The 25963-nt window shown below is 43.1% G+C and overlaps 1 protein-coding gene across 3 annotated transcripts in view; it reads left to right on the top strand.

Moving 5' to 3' along the window:
• SLC66A2 (solute carrier family 66 member 2) overlaps positions 1-25963 on the top strand; it is a 65721-nt gene that overhangs the window by 7524 nt on the left and 32234 nt on the right. For 2 of the 3 annotated variants that reach the window (XR_008731384.1, XM_055704977.1), the window contains 2 exons: positions 2552-2685; positions 6890-6943. Coding sequence is in view for 2 of the 3 variants with exons in the window: in XM_055704977.1 (XP_055560952.1) it covers positions 2552-2685; positions 6890-6943 (188 nt within the window). In the remaining variant the exon portion in view is untranslated. The remainder of the gene's footprint in view (positions 1-2551; positions 2686-6889; positions 6944-25963) is intronic. The other variant, XM_055704978.1, reaches the window with a different exon arrangement.

The following is a 25963-nucleotide window of genomic DNA, read 5'->3' as shown; positions in this document are numbered from 1 at the left end:
CCCTTACTGTCTTTGGCTGAAGGGTTGTAAAAAAGAAATCTGCAGGTGGTGTGCATTGTTTGAAGTCCCTGTAAGAATTTTCAAATTTTCAGTTTGCCTCTCTTGCGCATTGTAACTTTTGTTCTCTCTCTTTCCCCTCCCCCCCCCCCCCCCCTCCAATTTCTAAGGGGTAGAGGATCTGCAGCAATACTGCTGGTGTCATTTCCAGTAAGGCTGTGGTGATGGCACATTGTTATGATCAGATAGCAGGTGGCCATGCTTATGGGGGGTGGTGGTGGGTGGATGTTTATAGTGCAAGCAATACCTTTGTGAGGCACCCGTTACTGAAGGGCCAAATATCTCATCAGCTGGGAGAAGCTGACCTGAGGCTGACTTTACCGTCATAACAGCTTCCAGCTTATTTGCTGCTAGCTCAGCCCCTATTAAAGGCATTACTATATTTTTGCATGCAAATGCTTTTGTAATTGGAGATGTTTTTTCTAAACCTGATGTAAACAGCTCTAACTGCTCTGTTATTCTGAGTAAGTCTTTCGCACTTTTTTTTCCTCATTCCCTGAGTAAGAGACGTATAACCCGTAGTGAATTCCAGTAACCTGGGGGAACTTGGCCACAGTTAGCAACAGGGACTGAGTGAGCTTTGGGATCATGGGCACAGTGAATAGGCTGGGCCAAAGTCTTGTTCTTCTCCCGTGCATTTTTCCTAGTGTAGGGAAAGCCTTACCCAGAGCATGCTCTGCCTATGGTTACGTCCATCTTTTTTCCTTCCTCATAGCGTCCTGCAAATTTGTTAGCATCGGTAGTAGTAAGAAGGGGAGGGGACTAAGGTATGTGGAAATACTGTATCTTCACGTAGCTGCTGATGGTGTCTTTGGAGTGGTGTGGAGGCTCAAGCGTTGTCGTACTTTTCCAAAGCTGCATGCCATTAGGCAGGAAATACTTAGCCATTTGCATCGGTGTAGGCTGCTTGGCTGTTCTGCACAGGAAGATTTCCAAGAAAGCTAGTCAAGGACTTTCCAGTCTCTCTCCTGTTCCTCGTTAGTTGACTCATAACAAAAAATATCTCTCTGGTGAAATGGCTGTAGTGGAGATGAAGTATTCTGTGAGAGAGCGTGGTGGTGAACCTAGTTGTTTTTTACCAACATGGAGCCCTGCCATGACAGTAGCCCAAGCATAAGAAATCATGTTTTGCCAGGGTGCTGTAAAACGGGAACTGTCGAGAAGAGGGCAATGGTTGCTATGCCTGTGAGGCTGAGGTCTCGGGCAGCTTCATGTGCTCAGAGAATGGCTTTAAGCAACTATGCTGGAAGGAAATTTGGAAAGACTGCGTGCCTCACGGTGCGGGCTGAAGGATGTGGGGAACATAGCAATCCATTTTCACCAAATCCCTTCCTCAACACCTCTGTCTTCAGGGCATAAAACCTGGCAGAGCTGAGCACAGAGAAGCAGCTCACAGTGATGCATGTGCAGCCTTCCTATTCTAAATCTAATATGCTTTGAGGGCTGCCTATGAACAGCTTCCACCCTGTAGCCCTAATGCACTTACTGAGTGTGTCTGGTGAGGACTGCTGAGCTTTCATTGAGGAATTCAGGAAGGGGAGTGTGGAGCATCACTGGCCTTTGCTGAAGGGTCCCGTTTTCCTCTGGCAGAATCTTGTGCAATCGCGTAAGAATAAGCTCTTCGGTCAAGACTGGCTGCAAGAAGCACTGGCTGGTGACAAGAAACTCCACATTCACCCCTCTGTGTTACATGCAGGAAGGGCTCAGTCAGTAGTCCCCACCAAGCATCATCTGTGAGCAAGCAGAAATTAAACTGTGGGAAGGGTGGAGGGCAGGAGAGGACAAATTATGTATGTTTGGTTCCCACATCTTTTGGGCTTGCTTACTTCCCCCAGCCTTGGTCCAAATTAGACACAAATTGATTAATTGATTGGTGTGTTCTGCAGGCCTGGTCTTTCCACTCAGAAGTCTAGAGGCAAAGTATCATACTTCTCACCCCCAGGAAGATGTTATATTAAACCTAGCAAGCTAATAGCTGTAGGTATTTATTTCTTTATAGGCCAAGCACTATTGTTTTTATGACTTCACCTTAAAAATGAAAACCTGAAAAAGGTTAAGTTTTGCACAGAAGTTCTTGTGAAATCTACTGAGTGTGTATGTGGCAAGGACACACAACTGGTATTAATGCAGCATAACTCTCTGATCTCTCTGTACTGCCTTCACTGCTCAATGAATCTGCTTCTCTTTTCAAAATAATACGTTTGCTGCTGGCTTTGGAAACGGAGACTTCAACTTCTGGTTTCAGAATTTCTAGGATCAGTCCACAGGGAGGTTGTAATAAGGTTCTCCGGTGCTCCTGCAAGGGGATTGTGACTCTTGAGCTACTATATGTGCACCTAGGTTTGGCTGGTGACTTTGTCTAACTCAGGCTTTTATACCTGTTACTGTTAGGATTTCTTTTTTCAGGTGCTTAGATAGGATCAAAGAATGAAACAGAGTACAACACTTGTCATCTTTGAGATGTTTTATGTATTTTCTTTTATCTTTTCTTTAGGTTTGGAAGGCATTTTGAATCCCCTCTTTTGTGGCAAAGCATTATCATGATCATTACTATGTTACTGATGCTGAAGCTGTGCACTGAAGTACGTGTATCCAACGAGCTGAACATAAAACGCCGCTCTTTTGCAGGTGAGTGACACGACTGACTTTTGCAGGATAAATCTTTTTGAAAGCAAGGCGCACTGTATTTTGGACAAAAGTTCTGTCTGAATTGCAATCCATATATAATTCAGTGTAGCACTTCCTGAACGCCTTTTTTGAAACTGCTTTTTTTACAGGTAAATATGTAAAGCTGTAATTTTATTTCAGATGGGTCTTGGTTCAATCTAGAAATCAGAGTTCTCCTTAATATTTCACACTGTGCCCTAAGTATAGAGCTGGCTGTGATGCCATTGTGCTAGCCTGTGTTTTTTTTAGATCTTGACCAGAATAAGAATTTATTTTCTTTAGCTGTACTTTCTACCAAGTTCTTAGCTATGGTCATATGTTTTTATCTGAAATTTTATTTTTCAATTGCAAACATTTGCTTTTGTACATAATTTATTTTCTACTTACTGAGTTTCTGGCAGTCAAAATAGGAGGTGCTGTCATATGGCTACAAAACTATGTCTTTTTGTGTACAATTTCCTTAGGTTTTAGTGTGCGTTTAGTTGGGATTTATGCAAATTTTCACATTTTATTTTGGTTATTTATTAATTTTTAGGCATTGATAATTTCAGTTAGGGCCAGAGTATTATTGTTTATTTAATGAAATGTTCAAGCTTAGTGGGAAGTCCCTGCTTCTTTTCCCAAATAAAAAATGAGAGGGGTAGTTTTTGTGTTGACTTTGACTTACAACATTTTATGTTGCAGCTTATCACCAACAATAACAGAATTAATGCTATCAGCTTTCTGTCAGTTGTTTTGCCAATATAGATGTATAATTTATTCTCTCCATCTGTTCTCTTCTCTCACTCCCTTATAATTGAGGGTCTGATTCAGTTCCAGATATCCACAGCCATCATTAGAAGGCAGCAGCTACTGGCTGTGCAGTAGGGTAATTTATCTAATAGCTAAGGAAGCTGCTTCCATTCCTGCTCACTGTGGAGTGTAGTGTGGGACCGTTCAGGTAAGTGAATCCATGTGGAGGGGGAGCTGCACTCCAGCTCCCAAACAAAAGCTGCTGTGTTCACAAGGGTGTTAGTCTGGCGGGATGAACGACTTAAAAACTGCTTTCAGCCAGGTGTAGCAGCAGGTAAAATCTAGGAAGCGTTTGGGAAGGACATGGATGTTTTCTCCCTCCTTTGCTCTCCGTGCTGGCGTTTCCTGAAGTGGCAGAACGGTTTCTCTGTTTGCCCTTTCTGAAGGGAGATTGTCCTTGTGCACATTTACACGTACACTCTTGCAGGCTCCTTTGGTAACCTTTGGGCAAAAGGAGAGGCTATTCAGTTCCGTATATAGCGCTCTTTAAACAACTCTCCCTGAAAGACATGCAGTCTCCTAAAGGGTAATCAGTCTTTCCCTGAGCAGGTAACAGAAACTTCTCAAGGTCACATTGTGTCATTTGATCCTTTTCCCTGAAACTGTGCTTGTCATGTGTGTGTTTAACTGGGGAGACTGATTTTACCTACTTGTGGCCCTTATTTATTTGTTTTCATCAAAAGGCTTGCATCCTTCCACAACCTTTGAGAACAGCTAAGATCTTTTTCTTACCTGTGATTGATTTTTAGTAAGGCCAACTGTAACGTGATGGCTCAGAATAGACATGTAAATGCGTACAAAGCTCCTTTCAAGACGGGCAGAAGGATGGGTTTGTATTTCAAGCACAGTATGAGTAGGAGTGAGATCTGTGTTTCTAATCCTACGCCTAATCTTACCTCCTAAGTTTTATGGTGATCTAGGCAAGCTGATAAATCTGTGTACTTACTTTCTTTCCTCATAGGGTACAGGGCAGTGAGAGGCTAGGTTTGAAGGCAGTGTTCTTCATTAACCTTGTCGTATCCTGAGGGAAGAGTGCAAATTTTCTGTATGATAATATAATTTATTATTTCTCACATGGCTGGTCTTCAGTTTAAACCTTTTTGTTCTTTAATTTCTATCCTCCCTCTGAATGTTTCTGCAAAAAAATCCAAAATAGTTAGAAAGTGAATAGAATAGAATATTTCAGTGGAAGGGAGGTTGCTCTTAAATTAGTGTTAAATGTGGTATTTCTCCCCCAGTCACATTAGTATATGTTTACCAGTTCGTTTTGAATTATGTTGGGGTTGCTTTTGTTATTCTCATGCATAAGGTTCCTTAAATAATAACTAGTTCAGAAGGAATCTACTTTAAAACATCCTCAAGAAGTAAGGAGCAGTCTCATTCTGACAAGCTTGTTCTGTATTCTGTAGCCTGTTTTGTGGTGTTACTGGGTTAAAATACACACCAACAGTAACTCAGAACATAGACATAAAGTTGTTCAGTCAAGATCTTGTACTTTCATTTATAGGGTAACTATCATAGCATGAAAATATACAGTCTCCCCAGACACTTTCCACTAATGCTTGATTATTTCTGGTAGGTTCTATATAAAGAACTTACTAGGAAAACTCACATAATCTGATTTTTTCTCTCAGTTACTTCTCAGTTGTGGGATTTCTCCCCCTCCCCTTTTTTAGTCTTGTGAAGTGAAAGTAAGTTGAAAGTGGCAGAGCCCATCTTTGGCTGCTGCTGCCTTCTCTGCCTTTGTTCTGGATACATAAACTTTATCCTTCAACTACGTGTACTGGTTGAAGGCAGGGTAAGTCCTCTTTGTATATCCAGCTGTTCTATTATTTTTAAACTTTGACTGGGTAGCCTGTTTTTAACTGGTCTGAATTGGAAAAAACCCTAACCAACCTCCAAACAAGAAAACAACATTAAAACCCAACTTTATTTTAAAACCTCCAATGGTAGGACAGTTTTCTCTCCTGTGTATGAATATTTTGAAAGCTATGTGAAGGAGTCTCTGGATGAAATCGGCAGACTTGAACAATACCTCCTTTATGTTAAATAAAAACACCACTTTGATTGCATCCTGGCTGCTTTAATGCAGATCTCCTGTTACCATTGCTGTGGTAATAGCAGCTCTCCTTACTCTTAGCCCACTGTTAAATTGGTGTCTTCACAGCCCTGTGTGTGCTGTGTGGTTGGCTCGGTACAGAAAGGCTGGAGGCTCCGTGGTAGTTTCTGTTGTTGTTGAAGGGGTTGTGCTGTTTCTGGGGCATGATGGTGCTGCCAGGCTGGAGAGCTGAGTGGTGACAAGCAGAATGTGCACATGCCGTGTATCGACTCGAGAGCCCAGAGCAGGCTGCAGCGAGGTTCTCACAGATACAGCAGCTAAAACCACCTTGTCACTCTAGAAAACGTCAGCAGGCCAGAGCAGTCTCTTCATGTTCCTGTGGAGACAGACACCCTATGAAGAGCCCTCTTTTTCTTTCCCCAAATAAGCCTTCCACCTCTCTCCAACAAAGATTCAGTGTCAGTTATGCTGAAGACATTGTGACAGATGTCAAGCACACTGAATGTATGAACTATTCTGAAAACCAGTGCACAGTGTTCGTTAAAAACAGACTCTTAGATATCTCTTACTATAGTACAGCCCAGGCTCCGTAAGTAGAACATGGGCGCTTGTATTTTTTTGTGAAGATGATTTCCTCTGGTCATTCATCCAGACTTGTCTTCCTTCCAGTTGCCAGTTGCCTTAACCTGCCTTGTAACGTGTATCTTATTATAGCACGCTGATCCCTTGAAGAGCTCTGGTTTTGGCACTGGAAAGCACTCGTGTAATATATGGTTTTCAACTGGCAGAGGAGGGCTAGAGGGAAAAAAAATTAGCATGCAGAATGGTTGCAGATGGGGTCTGCTCCATCCTTGATATGATTGGCTTGACCTCAGGCTTTTTGAAACTCTTTTAGAACAGCATTTTCCATGGGAGGCAAGGCAACTGTATTGTCCTAGCTGATTATACGTACATATCCGCAGGCTCAGTGTTGCTGAGGTAACAGCTTGTTTTCTCTGATCACGAAGAGTATATAAGTAAGAGTTAAGCTGTCCGTTTCACTGGTTTTAAGCCTCCATTTTTTCATGCTGTGGGTTCTGCATTGTGACTGCTCTGGGCCTTCCTACTGCTTGACCCTATCTTAACATCCTGGGGTGGGAGCCTTACAGAAAGCACGGAGACTAAAATTTCTGGCATGTTTTGTTTTGGCTATTATTGTTTTATAAGCAAAATATACTAACTGACTAAACTGTGACTAGAAGACCCACTGTTGCATTTAATCATACAAGTCTGTTTGTCTTTCCTTCTTCCCCCCCTCAACTGTTTTTTACGTAGCTGCAGATAGTAAGGATGAAGAAATCAAAGCACCTCCCAAGAGATCCTATCTGGGTATGTACTGTACAAACCCATTCTGCATGAAGTTGTCCTCTCAACTATGTATTTTGTGCTTTGCTACCTTTTGTAACCATTTTTAGAAATGATTGCATGGTCATTTCCATACAGAATGCTTGCGTTGCCTTACATACTAAAACCTGGTGCGTGATTTTTTTTCCTCTTAATTTTCCCCTCCCCAGTTTTAACTTTCATAGAGGAAAAGATGCTTTCAGCTCTATTTCAGAAACCAGTTTTCTGAAGACAGTTGAATTCACCGCATTGGTGTCTCAATGATACCTTCCTTTTTCTTTTCCCAAGCTAGACAAGCAAATACATGATACAGGGATCCATCTCTTCAGACTCATATTTCTCTTCCAGCTGTGATTCTGCAGGAAACTATGAAAAATACAGGAGTATCTTTCAGCACTGTGTTCAGAATGCTAGATAAAAAATTTCCCACAACACTTGATACTCAAGCAAAATGCCTGCATCCTTGTGAAATTTTCTGTCTTGTTTCCCTGTCTTTCATTAGAACAGCCTCAAAATTGTTACTTGGGCATTAGTAACATTTAAGGTGAGAGCTTCAATCTTCAGTTTCAGAGTTGGAGTTTATGTTCTTTAGTTTGCCTAAGGAAGAGGAAATACTAGGTGCAAACCAGCTTTGCAGTATTTTCAATTCTTAATAGTTTGGGAAGACAGTTTTACCCAAGTAATGGCACTTCTGTTTTAATTAGTTGGGGCATTGCATTAAGGAAGTTATACTGACTAGAGATACAGAAGTTCCCTAGAGTCAACTTCTAGGCTGTTTTTGATTGAACTGATTTGGAATTCCACATTGATACTGGCTATGCTGTCTTGCAATTCTTGAGTTAGTAAGGGGTCAACTGAAAAAATACAGGGTAAAGAATAATATTACTGGTGCAGAAGCAGAGTCTCTATTTGTCAACAGACACAGTTAATTAAACTGGAGTTAGCTCTGAGAAACACTACCAAAGAGTTAATATTAACCTGAATGCTTTCTTGAAGCCATAAGACCATTCCTGCTAAGGTTAAATAGACTCTCTTTTAATGATTCATCTGTGTCTCCCCTGTCCAGATGTAGGGGCAAAATGCATGCTCTGAGAAATTTACCTTTTTTTTGGTCTGATACCAGTATTTTGCAAAGCACCTTTTCCTTTTGTGTTTTCAAAACATTTTTTTCCGGACTTGGTATCAAACTGTTTTGGTTTTCTGTTTGTCTTTAATTGTAGTTTGTAGTCATTCTCACTGGCTTGCAACACTAACCAATGGAATTTGTTGTTATGGAAATAAGCTTTAAGAAGTGGTGTCTTCCTTGTGCCTGTGTTTCTGTTGTCTTTTACTAGTATTCACCAATGCTTTATTTACAGTGTCAGCGCTAGAAACAGCTGTCTGTGCTCCTAGTTATGAGTGGATTATTTAAAAATGCTTCAAGTGGTTAAAGTTAAACAGAAATAAATAACTTAATGTGACCTTGTATTTATTTTAGTGTTTTTTTCCTTGTCATTTTTTGGTTAAAAAGGAATTTGTTTGGTAAGTTTCATAGCTTAAAAATTTGGTTTGTAGAAAAAAGCACCATAACTCTTAATACAACTTATTTAAGTTTGAAACTTTTGGTTAATAAACTTGAAGTTTACTTTGGAATTGTTTAGCAAAATGGGATGAATCGAATTGCCACTAGGAAAGAGGATACTCTTATGCTATTGCTCAGATGAAGACTGGGGTGGGTGAGTCTGTTGAAATGTGATAATTCGTACTGGTGTAAACAAACTAGAAATGTTTTGAGGTGTTTGTGTATATAACGTTCCTATAGAAGTATGTCCTGGCGGTTTAAAGAGTGGGCTGCCTGGTGCTTTGTCACAGTGTAACTCATACTTCAGTTTGCAGAGGACTTAACTGAGTTGCATCCTGCAGTGCTGTGTTCTGCTGCAGCGCTGGGGAAGCTGCTTGAAGTTAGGTAAGGGGAGTATTTGACATGCCTCACAATGTCTTTTTAATAAGTTTTGATCTTTTTCATTTCCCCTATTCATTTTAGTGGTGTAAAAAATGTTCTTCGATGTATTTTTAGGCTTCAGAAACCGTTTGTATTACTTTCTGGTTACATAGTAAGCACTCTGTGTATTGTGTTCATAATTGAAGATTGACTACCCATAAACACTGTTCTGTTGTGGAACTGTTGAACTGTTAATCTGAAAGTGTGCTGGCCTACCAATGAATTTCAGGTGAATTTGGTAGATAAATACCGAGGCATGTGTTTGGTGCCTGCCTTTGAATAGGAACTGAGCTCCTGCTGTGCTCCCTGGGGTTGCTTTTAAGTATATTTTATTGTCAGTAATCCAACAAACCACTTAATGGCACTGTTTTTCCACTTATTATCTGAAAAAGCCTTTATCTGGCACATGACTGTGACTTCTGAGCAGTCAGTGCTGAGGGGAGTTGGGGGTGTGGGGGAAGGTTGCTGTGGCTCCACTGCCCTAAGTAAAATAAATAGAATTTACAGTATGGTGGGCCTCAGAGTGTAGGGTTTCTTAATTTCACACAAATAAAATTATTTCCCTCTTTTTCTAGGCAAAGGAAGGACTAAAAAGCATTAAGGAGCTCCAGTTCTGAAGGAACAATGCTTTATTCCCTTTGTTTTCTAATGCAAGTGTCTAGTTCTACCTAATGCCTGCTAGCATTTGATGGCTACTGCTGAGGCTGAGCAAAGCCGCGGTTGAGTGATGTTTGCTATTTTGTTTTGGTTTTCCTGATGATGTGTTTTGGAACAGATCTAGATAAATGCCTTAATTTGTTGCACTAAAAGAGAAGTTTCCTCTCTATATATATTGAGCCCTGTGAGTGTTGGAGATTGTTGGGGCAGAAGTAACAGCACACTAAAGGAGGCATTGCTCCAAAGAGGCTGTGTATCTTTTGAAGTTGTTTCCAGTGGTCTTATTGGTGTGGCAGGCAAGTCTCAAACTGGATGTGGCTTGTTTGATTTTTTTCCAGGTAGATGTTTAAACATTTTGAAGGACAATTCTGATGGATCACAAGGGTTTTTCTTCCTTCTCTGAAGGCTTGCAAACCTCTGTTGGTTTTAAAACTTGCCATATTACCGAACCTTGCTTTTAGCTCAAACAAAAAGTTATCCAAGTAATGTTAAGTTTTAAAACAGTAGTAGTGAACGACAAAAACTTAATTCACCAAATGTGCATTGAAAAAATATTTAAAACTAGTTCTTTTTTAGGTGGGAAAAAATGTGAAATGTCTGTGTAGTTAACTGCACAGTTAGTATCTGCATAATAATGAAGAGAGAATAGTGAAGTGGATTAAGCAGGTGCAGTCATCTGCTACATGGTTTCCACTGGCAGCCTGACAGCCGGGTAAATAACTTGAACTTTCACCTCTTTTTTTTGTCTGCACTCTTTACTTAACTCAGGGCATCGGCTGGCTCATGATAAATTAGGTGTTGGCATACTCCAGAACAGCAGTAATACATTACATGTGCCACGGAGGACGTAAAGGATTTATTGGGCTCTCGGCTCTGTCTGTTCAGTGTTGGGTCTGTGTGGGTGTGCAGGGGCGTGCAGGCGTGCACTGTGGTTTCCCATGGGTGCTCTGGCAGCAGCACGCACGGTGCACTCCTCTGTCCGGGTGCCGGCGTCCTGAGCCGAGCTGAGGACAGAGCCGAGGGACGGTTCCCTTGGGCGGCTGTGGGCAGCACTTGGGTTTCATTGGAAGCGTGTGATTTCTACGCCATGCTCTCCAGTAGCCGAGTTCTCTGTACAGCTGCTGCGCAGTCAGACACCTAGCGAAAGCACAGTTGTTGCTGGGATGCGGCTGCCACCACCTCTGTGTGTAACTGCACACGCACGTGAAAGCGTTTAGACCCCTCCTTGCCAGGATTAGATGTATGTTTGTTAGGCTAATTTCGGAGTGCTTTTGTTGAGCTTCTGGGGAGGGTGTGCAGAAGAGGGATTGTAACAGCAACCCTGTGTGAAATTGGGATGCCAAAGAGATTTTGTTTCTTGTTCATTAATGGAGTTCTGGTTGTTGAGGAATTCAGGTCTACATTGCTTAAGGAAATGGCACCTGGCTGCATTGGCACTTTGGTTGTAGTTCTGTGTATGGTGGGAACAGTTATGTCCCCTCATCTTTCTCTGCGTCAGTATTTAGGCCTTTTCAGAACAGAAAAGAAAATGGAGATTCTAAGGATGAAGTAGCAATTTTCAGTTTGTTATATGGGAAATACTTAAGATGAAAACTGTAGAATCTCTGGGGTTTTTTTTGGATACCTAATTTTGTTTTCTTCTTAGTTGATGTTACAGATGAAACAAATAGAAGTCTGGAAAATAATCTGTTTATCTAGGTATGGGTCTGTGCTGGAGGTCTAAGTTTTCAGGCATTTCAGAATAGTTCAGTCCAAATAGAGCACCTACTAATTTTTTTTAAGGACCTTACAAATCTTTTGCATCCTGAACAGATAACTTTTTTTTTAAAACTACAGATGCAGGCAGGCAGAGGGAATAGTTTCATTAAAAAGGTGGTTGTTTTATTTTCATGGGGAATTCATGTTTCCTGAACCATTGCAAAACCAACACTAAAATACTTTTCTTTCAGAAAGCTTGAAAAAAATGGTTTTGTGTCAGTGTTTTCTGGGGCCAGTGTAATGTTTCTCTATAGATACTCTCTTTCAAGATTGAGTTCCATTTAGTGTAAATCTTCAGCTCCTCAGGCTAATAGGCCTTGAGTGAGAAGTTGTACTGCGGCCTTTTCTGTCCTGTTGAAGCGTTGGAAGTTATCCAGTAGGAGGGCATACCTTTTTGCAGTTTATCTGGTGCTATTCAGAAGTTATGAAAAGAAAGAATAAGTTTATCTACTTAAATTTTATATTCCAGAGGGACATTTTCCTTTTAGAAAAGACAGCTGGGAAGGGAGAAACCCAAATATTAGGTTATGATTGCTGAGGTCTCTCTGCAGCTGTGATCCCTGTCTCTGGTAGGCTGCAGTTTCCTTAACATGAGGCCCCCAGAAATGCAGGTGTGCCCCCCACCCCCGGTGAGGCGGTGGGGTAAGGCCAGTATGTTTGCTGTGTGCGTGTGTGCTTGTTACAGGGTGGAACGCGGAGCTCTGTGAAAGCACATTCCTGGCCACGGAGCGATACTGTCTTTCGTTCCCCGATTGCCCTGTGCCGGAGGCAGCTGTGCCACGTGGCTGCGAGGTGCAGCAAGGAGGGGAGGGGGAGCCTGTCCATAGACTTAGAGGCTGTGATGAGGGACCCAGGTGGGCAAGTTGCTCTGGAAATGCATGGCATGTAGCAGGTTTAGATGTGAGAGGCAAGCGATGAGATGCGTGGGAATAAAGGTGATGGATCACCAGCGGTTTCTTTTCATGGGAGGCATGGATGAACTTGGCAATAGGAGGGGAAGGGGCTGAAATACCTGCATGAGTGATACATAAAGTATGAGGCAACAGCTTCCAAGTCTTAAGCAGGTTTCAGATGCGTCGCTCTATTCATGAACTGCAGACATAATATCAGTAGTTGTAGTAAAGTGACAGGGAGGAGCACACCTGTTGCTGTGTTGCAGGCTTGCCCTGGTGGGCAGCTCAGCCCACGCAGCCGCTCGCTCACTCCCCTGCCGTGGAATGAGAGGAGAATCAGAAGGGTAAAAGTAAGAAAACTCATGGGCTGAGTGAGGTAGACAGTTTAATAGGTGAAGCAAAAGCTGTGTGTACAGGCAAAGCAAAATAAGGGGTGCATTACTTCCCATCAGTAAGCAAATGTTCAGCCATTTCCAGGAAAGCAGGGCTCCATCATGGGTAGCAGTTACTTGGGAAGCGACAAACTCCATCACTCCAAACACCCCCTTTCCTCCTCCTGAGCATGCTGCTTACACTTCTTGTGATCACTTGATGAATGTGTGAGCCGGCACAGGCAGGGAAACAAAAGACATCTGTATTCCTAAAACAGGGAGCTGAGAAGATGATGTTACCTATGCTCACTAGTGATCAGGCCTGGGAACCTGGAAGACAGTGTTCTGGTTTTGGGGCTACCACACTTTGGAAATACTGTTTAGCTTCCTTTTTAAGATTTCAGCTTACAGGCAGTAGGGAAAACAGCCAGCCAGAGGCCTGTAAAAACTCTGCTGAGTCAGAATGGTTTCAGCAAGACGTTTATTTGGGGGTAGAGCAGTATGTTCAGACTGGAGTTATGGGCGTTCCAACCCCTCCTTTTGCAGCAGCCTTGCTACTGCTTTTGAATGGCTTCAGCGAGAAAAGGGAAGCAGGCCATGCATTTAGTTCTAACGCAGTTTACAGTGCTTGTGTTTATAATTTCAAATGGTCTGCCAGGTTGAACGTAGGATGTGATGGCCCGTGCCTGTTCTGGCACCCTGCCTGCCTCACGGAGGATGGGGATGGTGGGTTAGGCCGTGCAAGAGGCTCCTGCAGCACGGGGACCTTGCCTTTGCCATGCGGTGTGACACACGTGGCAGTTGTCCAAAAGGTGGGAGCCAGTTGACACACACAGCTGAGGTATTTGTTACAGATTTGTTAAAAGCTGGGGGCTAGGTAGTATTCCACAAAGCAAGCCCAGAACTCAGAAGAATAATAATGACACAGTCTAGTTATACATACGTGTTTTCCAAAGTCTACCTAAAGGGTACATTGGTAATTAGTTATGCTTGGTAGTTTTCTATTGGTCTATGAATATCTTGCTTATATTTAAACTTACAGTGTATTTTTATTTATTGCGCATGTCCGGAGGGAGGTGGAGGGGTGAGTCTTTTTTAGTCCTGAACAGAGTTGGTGGTCGTGCTCTCCCCCTGCCGCCTTTGCCTTCACTAGTTAGTCTCATTCTGCTGACTTCTTGTCTTTGTTGCAATTAACTGGCTGTTGACATTTCTGGGGTAGGAGGTTCCCCTTATCAGGCTTGTAGTTCTCCTTCAAGACAGTCATTAATACAAGTTACAGATACATGACTAACCTAACTTCACTAGAAGTGAATCATTTTGTGTTGACAGCAGTAAGATAATGGGGGTTGAATGCATAGCCTAGCCATCACAGCGGCGGGGGGAGCGGGGATGGAGGAGTGCAGCTGTTGTTCTAAGCCTCTTTTTATTGAAAAGAAAAAGGTGGGCAGGGAACAGAAAAAAAATCCGTATTTGCTATCAGGAAATTCTAGTTTTATCTTAAACTGAGGGAAAACTGTCCTTTAACACTGGAAGAAGAGAGAGGTGGTGAAGGTGGTTCTGCAGCGTGGCATGAGCAGTGACACCAAGGGGCATGGCAGGCCGGGCTCAGCCCTGGGCTTCAGCACTGAGCTGCTGGGTCGGCGCTGGGCTGGCTGCTGGTGCCCCTGCCCGGCCCTTCGGCGGGGGTGAGCCCGCCGTGTCACCCAGCTGGAGGCGGGTAGGAAGGAGGTGACTGTTGGAAGAACTGCTGGTGGCAGGCTGGCACGACTGTCGCTTGGTGGTGTAGGGGGGAAATAGACGAGGGAGTAAAATGTGGATTTTGCTTGTGCTGTACAGCGTACCTGGGGCGGGGACTGCTCGCAGCAGCGCGTAGCCACACGAGGGTGCCCTTGGCTTTCCGAGCTGCCTGCCGGGCCGTCGGCTGGAACCCGCGAGAGGCTGCCGAGCTTGCTCCCGCGGCTGAGTGGGTAACTGTAAAAATAGCAAATAAACAGAGATTTTGAAAAAATCTTTTCCTCCGTGGTGAGAGAAAGAACAGCTGGGTGCTTTGATAACATCGGCAACGAACATTTAGACATTCCAAATAACCGATTTGTCTGCCCATCCTGTGGGTCGGGGAACATGTATACAGCAAAGCTGCTGCTTTGCTTTGGTAGATGCGAGAAGCTTTTGCAGTTGCCTGCTTCTCGCGCATGTCACGTGCCGTTGTATACTTGGTCACATCTAGATCTGAACGGTGAGATTTGTTCTTTAAACAAGGTCACAGAATAATTTGGCTTGGAAGGGGTGGCTGAGGTTATTTGGTCCAGCTCTACTTGGAGCAGGTCCAGTCAGATGAGGTTGCTCAGGGCCCTGGCCGGGTGAGTCTTATCTCCAAAGATGGAGATTGCACCACCTCTCTGGCATCTGTGCCAATGTCTGACCATCTTCATGATGATAAAGTTTTTCTTCCATGTAATTGGAATTTCCCTTGCTGTAACTCATTTCTGTTACCTCCTGTCCTGCCACCATTTGCCTTCAAGAAGAGCCTGCCTCCATCTTCTCTACGTTCTCCCTTTAGATAGCTGTAGGCAGCAAGAAGCCTTCTCTTAAAGCTGGACAAACTTGGTTCTCTTGCCTTCTCATGTACACCATGTACCTCAGTTTTTAAATAACCTCTGTGGCCCCACCAGTGGGCTCATTCCAGTAGGTCAATGTCTGTCTTGTACTTGGGAGCCCAAACCCGAACATGTTACTCCTCATACCATCTTGTGGACATTGAATAGAGAGGAATAAACACTTCCATCTGCTGGCCACATGCTTACTCGTGCTCAAATAGTCTGCCAGGCTGCCCTCCGCTCATCTGTCTGCACAGCTGCTCTCTAGTGGTTCAGCCCCCTGCACCTCTACTGTGGTGTGGTTACCCCTTCCCAGCTGTGCAACAGCCCTGCATTTCATGGTATTCCTGTTGGCCCACGTCTCCAGGCTAAGATCCCTTTCAATAGCAGTGCTGTCCCTCAGTTTATCACACACTCACCCTAGTCTGGTATTGTTCATGAACTTACCATCATCCAGGTTGCTAATAAAAGATGTTGAAGAGTGTTGGCCTTAGTGTGGATCACTGTGCTGCCTTGTAACTGGTCATAAATTGTATGCTTTTTCTTTGAAAGGAAAAATGCTTTGCTCCTGATGATCCGGCCAATTTTCTACCCTTTTTATTGTCCGCTTATCAGTTGATATTTTACTAATAAAGATACTGTAGGAGACTGCCAACAGCCTTGCTAAAGGCACCGTAAACAATATCCACTGCTCTCCTCTTGTCCTTTGAGCTAGTAATCTCATAACAGAAGGCAGTCAGGTCAGTCAGGTGCAGTTTGCCTTTGGTAAATCCATGCTGGTTGTTACTAGTCACCTTCTTGTCCTTCATGTGCTTTGAAATTACTTCCATGAGGACTTCTTCCATAACTGTCCCAGGGATGAGGTTAAGCTGACTGGCTTGTAGTTCCCCTGATCCTCCTCCTTGAAGACAGGTGTGATTTTATTTTTTTTTTTCTCTCCCATTCCCAGTCATAGAGAACCTCTCCCAATCACCATGACCTTTCAGAGATGATAAAGCAGCCTTGCAAAGACATCAGCCTGTACCCTCAAGACCCTCAGGTGCTTCCCGTCTGTGTCCTGTGACTTGCATAAATCCATCAATTTAGAGGTTCCCAAACTCATACCTTCCTGTTCTGTGGCTGCTGCTTCACTCCCTCAGCTTTGCTAGTAGAGCTCAGAAACTGCAGAGGGCAGACACTACCAGTGAAAGCACATTAAGGCATTATTAATGCAAGAAGTCAATAGGTAAGTTTAAAGCCATGGTGACAATGAGTTGACTAGCTTTGATTATGATATCATGCTTTGCTGCTTGTCTGATGTCTTTCAATTTCTGTAAGCAAAACAGGTGAGAAATTTTTTTGTAGATTTTCTAGATGATGGCTAAGTTGCCAGTTTAGTGCAAAAGGTATAATTAATGAAACATTTAAAGAGTAACTCAGTTCCACAGACATCATAAGAAACTTTCAAGCTGAGGTGGTTTTGGTTGTTAGTACAGATGCAGTGATAGCTCATTTTTTTTTTTTTTCCCCCTAACTGGTTTGTAACACTGGATGACATGGTGCATGCTTAAAGAAGTGCTGTGGTCCAGCACTGCCTGCTCAGATGTAATGGATTGTCTAGACAGCTTGCTAGGGAAAAAATTTCTGGCTGCAGCACATTTTTAGGATCTTGTTATAGATCCTGGCACATCCCCATTTTCTAGGTTTCATGTATTCTTAAAGAATGTTACCTTTGCATTTGTGTAAGTGGTGTAGAATCAACAGTTCAACACACGAACACATCATTAGTGTCAAAGTATCAAGAGTTATGTCCTGTGCAGGAGGTGGGGGCAGAGGCTGCCCTCAGCTTCTGCTGCTGGCTCTTGTATGCGGACTCCTATGAAAGGCAGACCCTGCTCATTTCGTATGTTGAGGCCCTGCAGGCATCGTTTGCTCAGGGCTTTTGTTTCTGTTTACAGTTTGTCTTAGTCCGTTGGAAATGTGCCCACTGAGATACCATACCCACTGTAGTATACTGAGTGGGAGGAATGGACCATGAGGTGACCCAACGTCTAATGCTGGGTGCCAGCTCTCACTTGGTCCCGATTAAAATGGTGTTTACAAGGGGCTAGTGTGACAGTAAGATGTCTGAGCTGACATAATATGTTCTACAAACTATATGTGAAGGTGATGCTCAAGGTACAACCTGATTGTTGCACTCAGCCTGATTTATTTTTTTCACTACATTTTATGTCCTATGTGTTTTATTAGCCTTCTTTAAAGCGCACTGGGAATATGAAGTTAATAGCTTCTACTAGCTAGAAATAGGGAACATGTTTAATGTCTAAGTTTCTGAAGCTTTTATAAATAATGACATGTTAACAAGATGTTTCCTTATGCTGGATATTGAAAGGCACTTATCACTGAAGCAGCAGTGCTTTGCCATTTTCATTGATGTACCAAGGGAAAACAAAATAAACCCCTATCTATTTAGACACAAATGTCATGCTTTTAACCTGTAATGTGCTATGCTGACCATCCTTGACTGAAAACAATTAGGAATAGTTTTATTTTACTGAAAGATTCCCACCTTCCCCCAGCTCCCACTCCCGCTTTGCAAGCAGTGATGCACCAAAGATACATTTATTGGAAAAGGGTTTTCAAGCCCTAGATGGACACCTCAAGTGAGAAAGAAGAAAGGTCTTTGCTACACTCCAGTTAGCTGGTCTACCTGGGCTGTTCACTTTTGGGAGATGACGCAGGAAATTCCATTTTATGTCCCAGCTGTGAATCGGGAAGACTGAGCAGTGGAACCTAGGTGGTCACTACCTGTGTCCCATGGGCATGCTAAGTGAGGGTGAATCAGGGCGGGGGTGTGTGTGTGTGTGTGTAGGTGCTCCTGCTTTCCTGCATGTTCTTGATCCCCTCTTGCCCTCACAAAAAGGATGCCTGCAGTTGGCTCTGTTTTGCCTTTGCCCCCGTTTAGCTTGTTTAGCTCTCCCCCTGAATGCTTTTAGCCTTGTAAAGGCTGCAGCTGAAACAGCCCGGCCATACAGGCTGTAAGGCAGCGCTGTGGCCCTGGCGTGGGCTGTGAGAGGTGGAGATGGAGGTTCCTCCTGCACAGGTAATTCCGAGTGTATCCTCTGAGCAAAGCCACTCTGAGGGTCCCCTGGGAAGCCAGGCTGCAGGCAGGAGCGGGACCGGTGGGAGCTTGAGGCAGGCACGCTAGCCCTGAGGCTTCTCTGATACTTGTGTTCCCTGTCTTTGGGATTGTCTGAAAGAGTGTGATTTTATCCTGACTTGGCATGGAGAAACATCTGGAATCTCGGTGTTTCCCATAAAAGAGAAAGGCCTCCAGTCTGGCTCTGCCCCTGCCTCCGAGTTGCCCGCAGAAGCCAGAGGCAGGCAAGGGGCCTGTGTCCCATCCCGGCCGCAGGCTGGTGGGCTGGGCTCCCATCTCCCAAGCCTGGTGAGATGAGGACTACCCTCTGTGGTGCTGGGATCAGCACTGCATCATGGAAAACTTCCCACTGCCTTACTAAGTTTTACTTACTAATTTGCTTTTGGGACAGTAAGTTCATGGTTGCCTTTATTTATGTTTATTTTTTTGAGTAATTTCTTATGAATTTGCAAGCCCAAGGCATGCTGAAGAACAAAAACCAAACCAAACACCCTCTGGGGTGAATGCCAAATTGTCACTCCTGATGCTTGGCAGTTAATAATAGGTGCCCAAAGAAAAACTTACAAATGCTGAAGAGAAAAAATCTGTTCGTGAATTATTCATTCAGGTGGGGAGATGGGCATTGTTGGGAACAATGACATAGATCTTCTTGGGATTTAGCCTGGAGGTGGTTTGATGGGAATGCTGCCATAGCACAGACTTGGCCTATGTATAGTAGTTAACAACTAAACCCCCCTCCTTTGTTGTACCTCTAACAATAGGAGACATTTGTTTCTTCTGAACTTTGTATTAATAGTAACTTTTTTCCTGTACCGATACTCTATCTCATCTTACTGAGATGACAGTCACATTTCAAAAATAGGCAGCTTCTCTTCCCTGACCCCCTTGATTATTTTTTTTTACTGTTGCATGCACCCTAAATAGATTATTTCCAAACAGATGATTACATTAGATATTGGGACAAATTATTTAGACATTTAGCGGTGTGACAGTGCAGAACGTTCAGCAGCACTGGCTTACAGTCATGTTCCAGATTGCAGCCTGGGCTGCTGGAGGGTTGTGCAGGACATTGCATCGAGGAAGAGACAGAATTAAGGCAGAAGGATTTTTTTGCAAGCCATATTGTTCCTGAATTCACTTCAGAGTCGTCCCACAAACGGTTGTTCCTGCTTTAAGGCCCAAGCCATCTCTCTTTGATTTCCAGAGACTTCAGTTCATTGAAGCTGTGGTGAGGAAGTCTTATGTGGTAAAAGATTTGTTTCCTCTTTCTTGGTGAGGATGATTGGAGCTGCCTTTGCAAATAACAATTTGAATTATCAAGTAGGAGATACGGGAATAAAATACATCATTGTGTCTTTCATTTACTTCAGTAAAGCAAGCTTAGTTCACATGGTGACGTCTGTATCAATACAGTCATTATGCTGAAGTAGGTTTTGTTGCTGATGAAGGAAGTGTGGTACCTATACAGTTTAATAATCATACAGCTGTGGTGGGTTGACCTTGGCTGGATGCCAGGTGCCCACCAAGCTGCTCCATCACGGCCCTCCTCAGCAGAGTAGGGCAGGAGAAAGTAAGATTAAACTCCCCCTTGCAGGTCAAGAAGGCGGCAGTTTAGTGAAGCAACAGCAAAGGTGGTGCGTGCGGAAGCGAAGTGAGACAGAAGATGTTATTCCGTACTTCCCATGGGCAGGCGATGCACGGCCGCTTCCCAAGAAGCGGGGCTTCAGCGCGCGTAGCGGATGCTCCGGAAGGAAACGTCACAAATGACAAATGCCCCCCCCTTCCTCCTCCTCTCTCTCAGCTTTTGTATTTGAGCAGGTGCCATGTGGCGTGGGACATCCCTTCCTGGGCCAGCTGTCCCGGCTGTGCCCCCTCCCAAGGCCTTGCCCACCCTGTCCTTCCCACCTGCCCACACAAACACGGCACAGCGGGCTGCTGTGGGGCTTAGCCAGACCCAGTGCAACAGCATAAGGTGATCTGTTCAAACTACGTTTCTTGTCATGTTAATAATACGTTAAATAGCCATGTATTAGATTACTTGTAAGTTATAACAAGCTGTTTTAGTTAAAATTGGATTTCAAATAGAAATGTGGAATTTTTTCTTATAGAAAATATTTTTCATGTAGAAAATATAGAAAATATAGAAAAAATAGAAAAATGAATAACTTATTCAAATTTTAAAAATGCCAATAAACTGCAGTGTTTGTACCAAGTCTTCTGTGGAAACATGCTTTTTAAAAAAAAATAAAGCATGTATTATTTTTAGATAGATTTTTAGTAAAATTCATTTACTTTTCTGGTCATCTCGACCATTTATATTCTCAGCCACTATTCAGAAATGGAACAAAGTGGGTGTTACTCAGCTCCCAATCAGTTTCTTATTGTTTGAATAAATGAGATTTTTATTAAACTGAAAAAGTAAAAATTGGTCTTGCAAAAGCAGACAAAGCTTTCTAAGCTCTGGTTCCGGTGTATCAGCCAGTAATTCTTTAGATTTAGTATTTGACTCGTTAAAGCTATATGGTAGATGCTCAATGGTTTAAATGATATTAATAGACTGGCAGACATAGGCCTCATTAGAAATGTGCATAGTCACATTTTAAAATTTTAATTTGTTTTATTTTTGAGTAAATATTTTTAACTTAAATTTTATTTTATCTTGTTACTAGAAGAGTTATATGTTGTTTCTGAGTATATGGGGAGATGACATAATACTGAGTGGGGTTGGGGAGAAGGAGTGTAGCTTAGCTGTTCACGCGAAGGTGCTTCCTGCGTCTGTTGGATCAACACGGAAGAGGTGTAATTTTTCAGTGAATCATCAATTTACAGTGAGGATCAGGGTGCATGCAGTCTCCCTCCAGATGCTCAGAGTGCTAGTAATCATCATATTTCCCTCCTTGTGGAGGGAACTATACCACCATTATCCCTGAACTTATGAACATCTCCTTTCATGTGCATTTATTTTGTGCCCTACTTTCTTTTTGCTCTGCTCTGTGATCAGTATGCATTGCATCTACTGCACTGGGATCCTATGTTCCCTCCCATGGGTAGGGGAAACATTCCAAATCCCAGAATTCAGTTCTGACAGATTTATTTTTACTTGCATTGTACATTTAAAAAAACAAGTCTTGTTCATCCTGGATGATTCCATGGAGACATAGAAACTAGTGAAAGCAAGACAGATCCTGAGTATTTCAGGGAAACATTTTTTATTTTTAATAGTTGCTTAAAGCTGTCTTTTTTACTCTTACTTACGGCAACTCAAAAGCCTGATGAGAACTCGGGAGATGCAACATTTTAAATATTCAGAACATTGCTGTTTCTTCATGTAAGGTATACGAATTTCAGGTTCCCCCCCCCCCCCCCAAAATCAGGACCGATACCACCATTTCTAAAATACAAAGACTACTTTGGCTTTTATACACACTTCAGTAGCCTTTGTAAGCTTGCTGCATTTTGTGTGTGGACACTTTTCTTTAAAATTTGAAGTGTATCTTATAGTCATAGTAATGAAAATTTTGCCAACCCCTCCTTATTTAAAGTGACTTTTTGATAGGTTCTTTCTAAATATCACAAACTGTGCAGTTTTTGCCAGGTATCTTTTTTTCCCCTCTCCTTATCTCCAGTTTTTATAGCTTTTGAAAAGAAATGGTTGCTGGTCTTGAAATTCTCTGCTTCCTCTCACCACCGTTTTTTGTCCGCTTACACAAACAAAAAACTTGCTTATGACTCCTTGCTTATGTTAAGGTTTTACACTGCTGACCTTTCTTGTCTTTGCATCCCTTGGCATGTAAAAATCAGGAGCAGTTACTTCAGAAAATGTCATTTGGCTTGAATTTTTTTACTGTCTCTTCAGAGACACTATTTACTCCCTTGTGCCTTTCCTCACCCCCTGTTGGGATTGGGTTGTAGAAGAACAAGTAACTGTGCTCTCAGGGAATACAGCAAACTTAATACTGAAATGGCTTAAAATAGTTTTTTCCACAGGTTCCTCATTAAATTTCTGTGTACAGTTGATGTCAAAGAACTGCTTAGTCTTTGAAGAAATTTACTGTTTCTTCACGGAAGAGCACAGAAGTGTAATGAGTTTGTGGACAGAACTGTTGTTTGGCAGCTCATTGCTGATGGCTGACCTGTCACCTTTCTCTGTGTCCCCAGCACTGGGAGCATGGGATGTGTAAGGGACGCGGCAATGGAGGGCAAGTCGCCGTGCCACTAGGCCAGGAAGAGAGGGGCCGTACCCTGTCGTGGCAGAGTCATCTCACTGGCGAGTGCTGCCAGCATGCTGTCTTCTGCCTGTTTTGGTGTGGAGTTTTCTTTGTTGTGCTTTTTAAAACTAATCATATTTATGAAGGGGGCATAACAGTCAAAGTCTTTGGCCTCCAGCAGTGGCTGGGTGCCGCGACATTTGGCAGCAATGGCAGTCTAAGATATTCCTGATCCTCTCTTTCTTTTTCACCTCCACTCATTCTTGCCCCCTCAGTTGTACTGACAGAATGGTTTGTGGGATTGTTTTGAACCAAATAAGTGCACAGACCTGGCTTGTTCTTTTTTGTGTGTAAAATCTTAAAAAAAAACAAACAACAAACCAACCAAACAAAAACCCCCACGTTTTGTGGCTTTAATGAGAAACACTTCAGGGAGCTAAACAGTTGTCGTGCTGTAGCTTGAGGGGGATGAGAGGGACTTAAACTTCTGCTGAGCAATGTGAACAATTTGTGAGTGCACACCTGGGTCACCACCAAACTCTTCATGACAGATCAACTTGCTTAACCCTAATACCTCTCTTTGCGGATCTTGGAGATCCATGGGCTGTGGAGCATTGCACTGCAGGCACAAGGTGTTCACCAGCTGTGGTGTTCCGGAGTGCATCTTGTGTAACCACGGCTCATATCAAAGGGGGATTGCTCTCGTTCAAGCTGAGCAGCTGGGAGGTTGAAGGGTAGTTCTGTTTGAGGGTAGCTCGCTCTGGCTTGGCTCCTCCAGTTACAAGTGCTGTAATCAGTAAGGCAGCCTGCGGGCACTCAAGTGAAACTCTGCACTGGTCTCCCTCCCTATAAATTCTTCCTGCTAATGCAAGTGAAGTCATTTGTATGGAAATTCCTCCTGTTTGGTCGCAGTATACAGTAATTTAGATTTGTGCAGATTTGTTGTGAACAGAGCGAGTTTTGGTTTAAAGATTGTGAGAGAACACTGCAGGCATGTAGGTTCTGGAAAACCTTCTGCTACCAGAAGTCCTTTTTTTTTTTTTTTTTCTCCCCCTTTCCCTAGAAAGTCATATGGAGATTGAAATTACTCCCAGATTCATCTACCTACATTTTTTTTTTAAAAGTGGATGAAATTCCATAGTCACCTTTACAAATGTCAGTGTGCTTAAATGATATTTATGGTAGCAAATAAGAAATTGTAAGTTGAGTTTTTTCTGCTACTGCTGGCCAGAAATTTGCTAATTGGTTGTTGGGGTTAAGGGTTGTCATTGGTGAATAGTCACATCTTCACAAACACATACGTAAATCATGTAAATGAATTTGCCTGGTAAAACTGTCTGGCAAGGGCAGAATTTATGCTGAGAGGAGACACTTCCTAACCTGACTGGGCAATAGCCTCATGGCTGGAGGCTCCTTTAGGACATGGAAAGACCTAGGCAGAAGGTCCTTAATTCAAATCAGAGACATTAAAATCTTGAATTTACTTCCCAAATCCCAGCTGTTTGTTTCCCTTCCTCTTCATCCTTCCCGAGGTGTTCCAAAGTCTTGCTTTTGTTGCAGTGTAGAGCAAAAATCTAGAAAGAACAATTTCTTTTTTTCAAAATGGGATTCTTGTTTGCCAGCCTACCCTGTTATTCTTAACTACAATAGACATTTGAAAGGAAGCCTGATGAATGGAGTAGATTGTGCACTCATTTTGAGATATTAGCATCTTTGTAACACAGTTCAGGTAATTAAAAAATAGTCTGACATTTCCGTGTGTGTAGCAGGGACTGGGCAGAGGAGCAAGGCAAGTGGGGAAAAAAAGAGCAGAAAGCTTCCTACCATTTTCTGTGGGCTTGTTACAATTTTGAAGCGTTCAGCTATCGATACTAAAATAGGTCATTCTGTAGTTAACTGAGGCAATTGCCCAGAGATGTATATAAGGCTACCTGACATTATTTTGGCAAAAGAGGCAGTTGCACAGGGCATTATTGTGTTTGGATGCTAAATTAGCAGGGCCAGTTTGGGGGCTAGAATTTGTCTGGAGTGGTGGTGGGTTACCTAGGAAACAAGGATTAAACTTTCCACAAAAAATCTTAAATGAGGAGAGTAGTTTATATTTTTAGGAGTGTTTAGCTTTGTGTTGTATACATAATTAGATGTGCATGTATGTGTGCCTGACTGCAGTATCTGAAAAGAAAAAAATCACGTAAATGCTTTCTTTTTGTGGTGTCCTCACAATAGAGGAGGTAGGGTCTCAGGTATGTCAAGCTCAGAGGGAGCTGAAAAAGAGAGAGATTGTTTCTCTTGAGGCAAGTTACTGGCTAGTCAGCATTTTCCCCGGAGATGTGCAATTCAAAGGGGGGTGAAGCATCACCTGAGCGCTACCTTCGGCGTTTCTCAGGGGAACTTGCTGTGTTATACACGCAGCCTGGCACTGTAGTCCCTGGCATGGTGGGATCAGAGGCAGCCTGCGTCTGGGCTAATGCACATCTTGGGTTTGTAATATTTCAAAGAACTTTTATTTGTCTCTTTAATTGCAGTCTTTGAATGAGGAGGAGTATGATAAGTGCATATTGTTTCTAATATAGTACTCTTGGTATCTTCTGAGACTTTAGCTTCAAAGAATAAGTTTCAGTACTATTAAAAATAAACTGTTTTCATAGTGAGTTTATAACTCTAAGGATTCAGAGCCAAGGCTGCCTGCTCTGCAGTGCTTGACTTACTCCCTTTCAGTCTTTTGTGTGGAGGCCTTTGTGTACTGCATGGTAGGGCTGGGGGTGCTAGCTTCGATAAACCATGCTGAGGATAGAGTAAAATATTGTCTAAAAGATTGTAAAAACAGTAACTTGGTACTACACGTTCTTGCTGTGACATTCTCATCACCCTTGCTTAGCTTGCTGTCAGAAAAAGAAGTCTCTTTCTATAGTTAGCATGGGAAGGCGTATCTAGCCAGAAGAAGAGCGAGCTTGGCTCTAATCTGTGGCCTCCATCATTAGCACAGCTGGGAGCAACGGCCTTACTTCAGAGCTGTGCCTGCAGGTGAGGGGCTGGGGGATTTGTTCCTTTAGCTTGTCCTGCTCTGGGACTTCTGATGCTTTTGGTGTAGGAGGTGAGCAGAACCAGGAGGGTTTGTAGCAAAGGCATTGGGTGCCCGGAGTCATCAGAACTCTGCCGTGGTGCTCCCTGGGCTTCCCGTTCTGCTCCTGCCCTGCATCTGGAGAGGAGGGCTTCCTCCCAGAGTCCGTGCTCTCTCTGTTTCATGTGGTTTCTGAAGCTGTTCATACTGCTTTCACTCCACGTTTCAAATACATAGCTTATTTTCTGTAACACAAATTCCTTTGGGTCACAGCTGCCTCATGCCAGTGGCTTTCCTAGCCCCACATCTACCTAGTTACTAGGCTGTTCTTCATCAGTCG

This window comes from Falco cherrug, chromosome 3 (genome assembly GCF_023634085.1).
Source record: "Falco cherrug isolate bFalChe1 chromosome 3, bFalChe1.pri, whole genome shotgun sequence".
Classification (NCBI taxonomy): Eukaryota; Metazoa; Chordata; class Aves; order Falconiformes; family Falconidae; genus Falco; species Falco cherrug.
Note: the sequence above shows the minus strand (reverse complement) of the source record. Positions and strands in the feature narration are given on the sequence as shown.